The sequence below is a fragment of the Stegastes partitus genome, unplaced genomic scaffold, assembly GCF_000690725.1.
Source record: "Stegastes partitus isolate 25-593 unplaced genomic scaffold, Stegastes_partitus-1.0.2 Scaffold1871, whole genome shotgun sequence".
In the NCBI taxonomy this organism is placed as follows: domain Eukaryota; kingdom Metazoa; phylum Chordata; class Actinopteri; family Pomacentridae; genus Stegastes; species Stegastes partitus.
Window position 1 is genome coordinate 29,978 of NW_007579602.1, and position 11,509 is coordinate 41,486.

Below are 11,509 nucleotides of genomic sequence, written 5' to 3' on the forward strand. Positions count from 1 at the left end.
AATGTAATAAAGTAAAAAAAATACACACAAAAAATTCTAAAGTGGAAAATAGAAAAACAAATCACTAGAGTGTAAAATATACAAAAAAGTACTAAAGTATAAAATATAAAAAAAATATGTACTAAAGTTAAAAATATTTAAAAACAAATGTACTAAAGTTAAACATTTTTTTAAAAATAAAAAATAAAGTGAAAAATACACAAAAAAAAGTACTAAAGTGAAAAATACGTACCAAAAACCCTGTGTTAAATATAAATAGATATATAATTATATACGTACATAACTATAAAGCCGAATACACATGAAGCATACAGTGACGTGTGACTATAACTGTATTTCTGAACCCGAGTGAATCCTGTGGAGCTGCTGCGCTGTCACAGGAGGATAATACATTTCATCTCCTGCAGCAAATTGGTCCGAGGTGAAGGTCCAGACTACAAAAGGTTTAAAATAACTCAGTGCGTCAGAGTTTTTCTATACACTGGACCCTGACTGAACCGGCCGCCGTGACTCAGGTGCTGCGGCGGCTCGGTTCTGGTCGCTCACTGGACTGAATCCATGAACCCTGAGCGTGGACGGCCTCGCCTGTGTGAACGGACGAGTGAGAAAGACGTCGTAAATCACTTTCTGGCGAAGGTGTGAAGGTGCTGCATGAGCGTTTAGTCGGTTGTCAGGGCCTCAGAGGAAGCTGTGTGGGAGGTGAAGGGAGGTGAAGGGAAGTGAAGGGAGGTGAAGGGAGGTCGTCAAATCTTCTCACTGTTTATCCGATGTTTTGTGTTTCCATTCTCACCTTTGTTCTTGAACTTCAACAATCGACAGAACGACTGACACCAGCAGACGAAGTGTGAAGCTGCTGTTCATGTGTTTACGGTTCTATGCCATGTAGGTGTTGTGTGTTGTTTCCATTTAGGTTCTTTACTACGGAAAGTTGTGAGAACCTTAAAGGGTCAACGTTGGGTTTATCGTCGATTGAATTTGTGCAGAATCCAACAAACTACAGGAAAAGACCGTCCTCTTGTTTCCTGTTCTTTCAGGTCTCTTGAATATTTAAAATGTTCTGCAGCGTTCTAGTGATGTTTTCAGCAGGAAGTCTTCTTTCAGGTTCCAAGATGTTCTTCCTAAAGGCCGAATAAAGTTCTCTAAAGATGTTCTGAGGAGGTTCTTGAAACATTTTCCAAGTGTTGCATTGGGAACATCCTTTCTTTGTTGTCATGGAACCTTTCCTAGAAGAACGTTCTCAACATTAACATCCCCAGAACATTGCAGGCAAAATGTTCCACCTTTGTTTATACTTAAGATCATAGAAACATCTTCTGAGAATGTTGGTTTGAGAACGTTCTTCTTTTGTTATCCTGAAACATAATCTGACAACATCGTCTGAATGTTAAAACGTTCCGTCTTTGTTCGCGTTTCACCTCACGGGAACATTATTTTACATTACAAATATTCTTAAAACGTTCTGTGAACATTAGATTAAACTGCTTTCAAACATTATTAGAACTTGTAGGTGATGTTAGCCAACGTTGTGGGAACGTTCCCCGCTTTTCTTTAGTAAATACATAGAACTTATACCTGCTGTTCAAACATTCCCTCATTAGATTATTACAGACGTGACTTGAACGTTCCTCTCCAGTCATTTATTTGATTGTAAAGCATCAGCACCACTGATCTCTTAACCTCTGTTTGTTCCAACCACGAGAACCACCCCAGAACTTTTCCAGGGTCATTTTCGGGGTAGAAAACAGCACCGAACCACCTTTATTATCCTGTTATCCCTGAAAAAATGGCTCTTAACTGGTTGGTTAAACTCAAAACACCAACAACAACCATTTTTTCTGCCTTCTTGACGTCGACGTCCAACGAAGCAAACCCTCTGCTGCTCTGGTTAGCTACGTCCGCTAAGTGCTATCTGTGGTCGCTTTGACGAGCTGATGTCATGGAAACAGAAAGAGCCAATTAGGGCCCAGTTTCTGTCTATATTTGCGCCACCTGCAGAGGAAAGCTGCCTGATGTCGTCTAATTTACACCTCAGATGGTCACAGAGTTTCACAACAATCAGCATTTGGCTTCATGTGGAGGTTAAAGACTGGGAGGTGAATCTATTCCACTAATTCACATCAAATATTACAAAAAAGGTTGAATCCTTTCTTTTCCTAGGGTACATTTGCTCCGGTGTCTGACCCAGGACGAGTTTCTTTTGATTTACCTCCTGATGAAACCCAAACTTTCCTCAGAGAACTTGTTTAAAATGAAACTTCCGGACATGGAGCCCTCCTCTGGGCCCGTCAGCGCTCCTTCCCCCCCACGTTTAATCTCGGCGAAAACAGGTTCTCGTTTAATTGTACAAGGAAACACTTATCGCGCCGGCGTGCCAAAGCAGATTATGGAAGTCGTAAAAGCCGGAGTGAAGCAATTTGAGTCTGACGGACAGTTTGACAGTCGTTTCCTTTTGTGCGGCGCTGAGTCAGTCCTCACTCGTCCTGCATGTTAAACCTCTGCTTCGTCCTCGCTGGTCGATCGACTCCAGTTCAACTTTATTTCCACACACACAGAAACTCAACTTGCTTTCAGATTTCTCTCCAGCCATGAGGGAGTTTTTATCGGGATAATTTAGAAGATGATCATTAAAAACTGAAATAATTCAGGCGTCCATCCCTTCAAGCTGCAAATGAGGAAAATCGTTGGAAAGAAAACTACAAATTCTATTCAGGAGGCGTTAAAGTTCTCAACACAGCACTTTGTCACTTGCACATTTAAACTAGGGATGAACGATATATTGGCCACCACATCGGTATCGGCCGATATTTGTGTTTTTTCCCGATATATTGGTATCGGTCCGATGAACAAATTTAGCTGATGTGAAAAACTGATGACCGTCTAACATTTGATATCGCTGCTATTTCACAAATGTTTTTACTTAAATCATCCTGGTCTCAAATACGTTAAAATATGTTTAAATATGTTTTACTTTTGTCATAAAGAAGACTGTGTGGTCTAATTTGGGCTTCTTCTGAATAGTTTCTCACAGTGCTTACTTCTGCTCATTTTTCAGTGTGAACAAAAACTGAATATCGGTAATATCGGTTATCGGCGATATCAGAAATGTTATTATCGGTATTGGCCAGAAATTTTAATATCGTGCATCAGTAATTTAAATGTAACTATATTTATATTTATATATTTAACGATATTTGTCTTCATCATCCTTCACAAACATCTCATGACGCTTGTTCCCAAATTTAGAGTCTAAGTGTTTAAATTTATAACGAGGATCTTTCACTAAACTTTCTTCTTCATCACTTAGAATAAATGGAAAATGGTTGTACTTACCTTTGTAGTAGGAAAAAGGCCCTAAAGCGAGAACAGACGGTTTAATGAACAACATACAGAGAGCCTTTGTTCAAACTTAAACATCTAAAATATATATGAGTCATGTTTTTATACAAAGCACTAAAAAAAAACTTTCATCAGCTGGTCGGATGAAAAACTTTCTATGAGAACAGGAAGCCGCTGCAGCAGCACATTTCCTTGTCAGCAGGTAATAGACGTCGTTTTTATTTATTCATCGAAGGATATTTAAAGTTTAAAACATTTCTGAAGACATGTTCTGTCATTCTTCAGAGACGAGCTGCTCTGCCTTTAAATCTTTAATCATTAAGTTCAGGCGACACACTTGAGGCCGCGTCATGTTTTAACTTTACTCTTCTTTGAAAACTTTGTGCTTCGGATGGTTCTCATGCTGGAATATTCCTCTTCTTCAGCCTCCTGCAGGCTGGGAGTCGCCTCGTCAGCCCGTACTTTGGTTTATCCATCGATACCCGTCGTCTCCCCAAAACTTGTTTCACTCATCAGCCTCATATCATGATGCTGCCGCCTCCGTGCTTCACTGTCAGGACTATACGTCCACTGTGATCCTCAACAAATTCATCTTGGTCTCATCTCAACACAGACTGACTTCTTTAGATCTTTATATGTTCTCTACCAAAGTGTCGTCTTGCAGTTTTGTGCCCAAACACAGTGAGGGTTGTTGATAACCAGCAGCACTGATCAGTGGTGCTTTTACTTGTTGTATAGCTCCTGATTAATGCTGCAGCTGTTGTTCATTGATCTTCCTGTATCCTTTTCCATCGGCGGTCACTTTTTTAGTCCTTCTGGTGTTTTTCCCTCATGTGGAGTCATGATGTTGGCGTGCACAGGTCCTTTTATAGCCGTTCTCATGCAGTTCCACTAATTGTAAATCGGTTTCCGTTTTAGTTTGAGCGTTATTCAGTGTTGTTGTGTTTCTACTTTGGGGCGTGTATTTTCAATATAATCTTTCAAAAGTGTTTGTTTTTGATTATTCATAAGAGGAAATACTCGACTGTTCAACTTTTAAAAATGCAATCATTGAGATATGTTTCAGTTTTGAGTAATTTGACATTTATGTGACGTTGTACAGGAGCGTTTGCTGTGTTTCAGGTTTGTTAAAAATATATTCACATGGTTTAGACAAACCTCTCAGTATGCTAGCTTAATTAATATCATTTGCTCGTTTCGCCAGATGTGTTGTTCAACAGCATCAAAGAAGTTTTATAAGCTCCATATTATTTCATTTACTTTTCACTCTAAATAGCGTATAAGCTAATGCTAGCATTGTCATTCAGTGAGTCACCAACAGTTGTAAACATTTAGTAAGAACTCGTCTTTATTTAGGAACAAGGGTGTAGTAAATGCTCATAAACACGACCAGCTGCTGCTGCAGCTGCCTCTCGCTGTGTTTATCGTTAATCAATGAGCAGCTTCATGACGTTTTAATGCTCTTGGAACAGTTTTCTGAAGCTGACTTGGAACGCAGCGTGAGCCAATCCAGGACGACCAAAATACTTTTAAACTGTACATTTCATAGTCGAGTTATTTTAAGCTTGAGGGATCACGAGGTCGATCTGCGGATTAGCCGCTGCACCAACACGCTCATTAAGGCCCTGAGCTCTTAAAAGACGAAGCCTGATCCCTCATTATTTCATCCAGCGCCCAGGTCTGGTAGTCAAGTAGGAGTCTTATCTGTCATGATCCAAACAAAAACCCAGTTGAAAGTCATTTTTTTCTGGCACTACTGATAAAAAATGAGGCTTAAAAAGAACCAAATCCACCAAATAAAGCTCCACTGGTGCCTTTATATGTATATTTCCTACATCTGTACAGTAACACGTCCTCGCTGTGCCGTTTATTTTATGTACAACAGTGAAAAAAAAAAATTGGATTTTACTCGGCTGAGCTGCGTCTCGAGTGACAGATTTATTATTGCTTTATTCTTCACAGTTTAAGTCACAGCTCTGCGGATGCGTCATCTGTCCGCTCTCTCAGGTTTCTCGCGTTTGAGCTGTCACAACTTTCGCAGGGCTAATGGGCTGTTAATGTCGCCTCTCTGTTCTCCTTTACCCTCCTTCCCTTCCCTTCTGCTTGCTGTTTTAATCTTTGCTTCCTTCCCCCACTTTGCTCCTCTTTCATCTCCGTTCCTTGGTTCTTGCCTCCCTGCAGTCCTTCTGCAGCGCTGCCTGCTCAGCATCTCTTCCTCTAACGACACAGCGGCGGTCGCAGGATGTTTGCATGTCCTTGTGGAAAAAGTACCGCCGGGGTCACGGGGGAAGTTTCTGGGCATAAATATTGCAGGTTGGATGGATGAGACAGTTAGCGGACCAGACAGCGAGACCAGCTGGACCTCATGTTCACCTTAAGGTTGAGACGGATCTATTGGAGAGTAACTGGTAGTCCTGATATGTGAGGGTTCAGTACCAAAGTGGGCCAAACCACCAAAAATCCAAAGTTGAGTTGTATATGGTCGACTAGTTCGTGGCAAAGTGGTCCAACCAACAGGCCACTAGTAGTGTCACAATGTGGCCCATAATGGTTTTGGCATGGAAAGTTAGTGGCAAACTGGACCAAGCCACAGGAACAGCTGACCATTAAATCGCAGGTAGTTCAAGATGGCGGACAGCGTGACCCCAAGCCCCGTGAAAACTCAACTTGTAGGTACAATTGGGTTAAACAAACCTTTATGAACAACCACCAAGCATCTATTTCTACCCCATGGTCCTCAGAAGTATCTCTAGTTCCTGATGATGTAAACTCTTCAGTGCTGTTCAGCAAGATAAACCTTGAATCAGTTGTTTTCTCACAAAGTAGAAAATGTGGTTGGGCCCGCTTTGGCACTCAGCAATAGGAAATTAAAACTTAACCAAGTCATCACAGAGCAGCTGTTTCTGTCTCTGGACGGTGTTGGCACATCTTTGGATCCATATAACGACTCCTCCAACAACCAGGATGTTTATTTTGACCCCATTCTTCTCTAGAACTAGTAAATGTGGTTCACTTTGGCGTTAACCACCTCGATTAATAAATGTCCCTCTTGTCTCTGCAGACGGGAAGGTGTACGCGCTGGGCGGTATGGGCGCCGACACGACGCCTCAGGCTCTGGTCAGAGTGTACGAGGCCGAGAAGGACCAGTGGCAGCCGATGGCCTCCATGCCGACGCCGCGGTACGGAGCCACGCCCTTCGTCAGAGGAAACAAGATCTACATCATGGGTAGGACATCCAGCTTCTTCATTATTATGCATTATGACTGTTCAGTCAGTGTGTTAGCACGCACTAGCATTTAGGTTAAAGAGTCTTTAAAGACAGAGAAACACACAACCTCATGCACTGTTCATGTCATTCCTCCATTCTCCTGTATTGCAGATATTTATAGTTTTGTTTTTAGCCTTTATTCTGGTCTGGCCTGCTGGGGGTCGACCCGGCTTTTGGGTCGTCCTGCAGTTTGGGTGTTTCCTCAGCTACTGAGATGTTACAGGTTCCTGCAGGGAAGCTAAGCTAGATTAGCACATCTCTGAGTTTCATTTAACACATCTTTCCATCATTTGCGTTGACAGTCGATGTTTTTCTGTAGGAGACAAACAGGTTTAGTCTTCAATGGCATTTTCACACAGCTCAGTGTATTATATAGTTTCTGATTCTATTACTGTTCACATGCAGTTTGCCAGTTATGTCCTGCACATGACAGGAATAAAACAGACATGTTTTATTACTACAAATATGGAAACAAGACTGTAAGTGGTTGTTTGAGCAAACATTTACCTTCAGCCTTAAATCATGACATTTATATTTGTAGTAACATAACTACAGGTCATATGTAGTCACATTTAGAGGGAGGACGCCGGGTATTTAGCCAACTAGACAATTATTAAGGTTTATTATGGAGAAATGATTCTTTTTATGGGAAATTTACTGAAAAATGATCAATCCTTAATTCAGATCACAGATATAAATGTGTGGTTTACCAAAGTGTCTACTGGCTAAAACCACCTCGTCTATATTTAATTATAAGTTTTAATTAATCACACAAGCACAGAATAGTTTAAGGAAGTGAAATGTAACACAAGGGGCTTTACAAATAAAAGGAATAATAATGAAATAAAACAATACAAATCATACGTGATGCTCCCAACACCATGATATAAATGAAGGACTCAAAAACACAAAGATTAAGGAACTTAAAGGAAACGCGATTCGAAATAATGTTTGTAATCAGGAAACACCAGATGATATAAAAAGGTTAAATTAAATAAAATTAATAATAATAAAAATAAAGTAATGTCAAATAAAAATAAAAATATATAATAAATGAAATAAAAACAAAATTAAAAATATCTAAATAAACTAATAAAAATAGAAATGAAAAGATAAATGAGAAGGTAAATAAAATAAATGAAAAATAATAAAGTGATCTAAAAAAAAAATACAGAGAATGAAATGAAAGGAAAATTAAATTAAATTAAATTAAGAAATTAAAAATATCCGGATAAATTAATAAAAACAGAAATAAAAATGAGAAGGTAAATAAAACAAATTAAATTAAATTTAAAATAATATTAAATTAAACTCATGAAAATAAAATAAGAATTTTGGACAGAGTTCAAAATTCATAAAAACAGAATAAGAAAATAATGTTAAAAAAAATAAAGTAATAAATGATACACTGAACAGACTAAAATATATGTAAATGTATGGAGAAATCCATAAATAAATTTATTTTAATAATAGTAATAGAAGTAAATGAAGTTCTTCAGATGACCTGTGGTGGTTTTAATGTTGTGGCCGCTAACTGATCCTTCAGAGTTCCTGCAGACCGCCGTGGTTCGTGTTCAGTCACTTTGTCAAGGACGCCACGTATCTGAAGTAGCTCCGTCCTCAGGATTCGATGTTGTGAGACCGCTTCCAAACCTCCAGGCGGCTAAAATTTCACACTCGGCGCTTTTATCAAGCAGATAAAGGGAAAGATAAGAGCAGCGAGTCTGGCTGCTCGCTGTAACCGTTGTGATTGTCGTGTCCTTTTGGTTCTTCCTCCCACGTAACTGTGAGTCTGGGGACGTGTGAGCGCTGTACTGTTTTACTGTAAGACTTTTTTAGCTCCGACTTTATCCGGCTGGCAGCTCTCAGAGCCGTGAAAGCCGCTGATGGAAAGACAAAACAGCGTCTCTCAGGTCGGAGGAGTCTCGCGGTGTTTGTGCAATATTGATCAGAAGAGCCGGGGCCTGAAAGGAGGCTCTGCAGGAAGCGTAAAAAATGAAATGTCGCTTTCCATCCCTGATCAGAGGTTACATTTGCTCTCGTTGCGTCTCGTTGGGGGGCTGTTTATTGGCCGCTGACGCTTGGTTAAAATTTCACACCACTGCTGAGAGAGGAATTGGAATCACACGAGGCCGAGGTCATTTTCATCTCAGCGAAGAGGCATTTTGCAGACAGATGAATCCATTTCAGCAACACATGCCCACATGCAGCACAAAGGGACGATAAACGCCGGAGAGCAGCAGTTCTGCCCGTTTCCATATCGGCGTTTTTAGCCTCACGCGTTCCGGCAGAAGCACAAAATGAGTCCTTGGTTGAAAAGATGCTCTGCAGGCAGCAGACATGAAACCAAACAGACGGAGGCTGGAAAACACTTTGAAATGCTGAAAACACAAGCAGGTAAATACTGTGGTTCGCGTAGTGGCTTTACAGAAAACCAACCGACCAATCAGACTTTATTCATAGACCATTATTCATACAAATAAAACACAAATAACAGACATAAAAACGCACCAACAACCCCCAGACACTAAAAGCCACGACCAGAGGGCTCTGAGGATAAAAACAAATTGGATAAATATGAAGGAGCAAGAGTTTTATAAACTAATAAAAGGATCTTAAAATCAGTTCTTAAAGGAAACCAGTACAGAGACCTTCCTTCTGGTCTTAGTTAGAACTCCTGCTGCAGATTTTCGTTGGAGAGGAATTATCGTCTTCTTAGAAAGCATCACAGTAATCAATCCTGCATAAAAGCACCTACTAGCGTCTCTGCTTTAGTTTGGTGATGGTTTATAAGTTAGAAAAAGCCATCTTGGGCTCAAAATTGTTTGCTAAATCCAAGATTTTTCACTTGTTTTCATTGTTTTAATGGAAGAGCTTGTAGTTGTGAGATGAGCTCGTCTCATTGCGCTTCGGCTCCAACGACCACAACCTCAGTTTTGTCCTGGCTGAGCTGTAAAAATGTCTAAAATACAATTAAAAAGGGCATCAATTGGCGATGTACAGCCGTGTGTCGTCAGCGTAGCTCTGGAAACTGATTCCATGTCTCTTAGTGTAACACACAGATTAAAAAGTAGAGGACCTAAAATTGAACCCTGAGGAACACCAGAATTAATTTTATAGCTCTTAGACGAACAATCCACTCTGAGTACAAAAAACCTGGTAAAAACAACAACAAAAAAGATTTCAAAAACATTTATTTTTGTAGTTACAGAAATGTTTGATTGAGTATATTGTTCACCAGCTACAACTTTTAGTGTAAAATCAATTCTTACTTCCCTAATCAATAATTGCGTATTAAAGGTGGATTACGTGAAATGACACTGACAGGGTTGCTACACTATGAAATTGGAAAGTATAGAAGTATGAAAATAAAAGAAGACCCCGGACACATATTTGTTTCTAGTTTCTGACGCTGTTTTGTTTTCTAGAAGTATTACAATAAAATAAATAAAAATAAATCAAACAAGCACAGAGTTTTTCATGGAGCTAAATGTTCACCATCTGTGCATCACTGCCAATATTGTAATAATATAAATGCAATAATATGTTGTATCTTTGCATACATACATGCAGCAATATATACATATATCACCAAATGTTAAGGTTGTCTGAACTTTGTTATTATCAGGAAAACAAACATTTGTGTGTAAAGGAACCACAACTCTTTTATTGTCACTGTGAAGAACCAAAACTGCACAAAAACTACTGGTTATAAAAGAGACAGAAGCACAGGGGGGCAGTGATATTATTTATATTCCATGTTCAGTCAAAATAATGAGTGCAGGTAGCAGCGGTGTTGTTGCTCTTCCTTGTTCTTCACTGTTTTAGGAATAAAACGCCGTGCAGTGAACTTGTCTGACTTTAATTTGTACTACAGAACCTACTTGGAGCTTTTTGCACTAATTTGGCCACAAAATAAAAAGAAAAAAACTGTCAAAATAAAACCACTTATCTGCAGAATAAACATCCAGTTAGTTGCACTCGAATGTCAGAGATCAAAATATGGTCCGAAAAATTCAGAGAATCAGAAAAGACTGGAAGTTTAAGTCTGGAGAAATATATACATAGTTTCTAAATCTAAGAAGGTCCCTTTAACCGTGTTGTTTATTATGAAAGCCCAACAATCTTCAATGATCTTTCCAGAAGGCGGACTAAGTTGACACGCCACCTATACAACCATTTAGTTTCTGTTCTTTCAACTGTACTGATGTTTATTTTATATTACAGCCCTAAGGTGAGTGAATATTGAACTTATGGTCATCGTGTGAACCCAGATATGACATCAAACGACTGCTCATGTTAGTGGATGCAGGAATAAGCTGAACTGCTTGTCTTTAACGCTGTCGGTGCTGCTTCTCCTGCCCTAATTCACAGCTGATGCAAGTTTATGTAAAAGATCTGAACTCTGAAGTGCATTTAGCTAAAACATATGACAAGACATACAAACAGAGACCCTGTAGTACGCTTTTTGAAATGTCTGAGTCACATTTAGGGCAAGAACCAGTGGAAAATAAGACTTTATGTTGAGTGTCGAGCCTTCAAAGTTCGTGAAATGGTTCTAGAAATGGAGGTCTGACAGTTGGTGTTTCTTCACTAACGTTGGGACTAACAAACTCTAGAAAGAGTTTATTTGCAGATATTCGATTGTTTTGGACAAATCAAATCCATCCAGATGCGTCTTCGTCGTATCGCGACCTTTTTATCGAGTCAGATTTGTTTCAAAATTTTTAAGCGACACTGTGAACAAAAGGACGTACAATCACAATGCTAGAAGTCTGATAGCTTTTACAATCGTTCACATCATTTGTTTGCAAATTTTGCTTTTGAGGCGCGTCACTGAGTTTTATTCTCTCTCAAATTCTTCTTTCTGTTTGAGAGTTCTGTCTGATCATTCTGACACAAATC

The 11,509-nt window shown here is 39.4% G+C and overlaps 1 protein-coding gene across 1 annotated transcript in view; it reads left to right on the forward strand.

The window, feature by feature from the left end:
- Positions 1 to 5,963: 5,963 nt before the first annotated feature.
- Positions 5,964 to 11,509, forward strand: part of klhdc8b (kelch domain containing 8B) — a 70,397-nt gene continuing 64,851 nt past the window's right edge. The window contains exons 1-2 of the mRNA XM_008302746.1: positions 5,964 to 6,009; positions 6,398 to 6,562. Coding sequence (XP_008300968.1) covers positions 5,964 to 6,009; positions 6,398 to 6,562 — 211 coding nt within the window. The remainder of the gene's footprint in view (positions 6,010 to 6,397; positions 6,563 to 11,509) is intronic.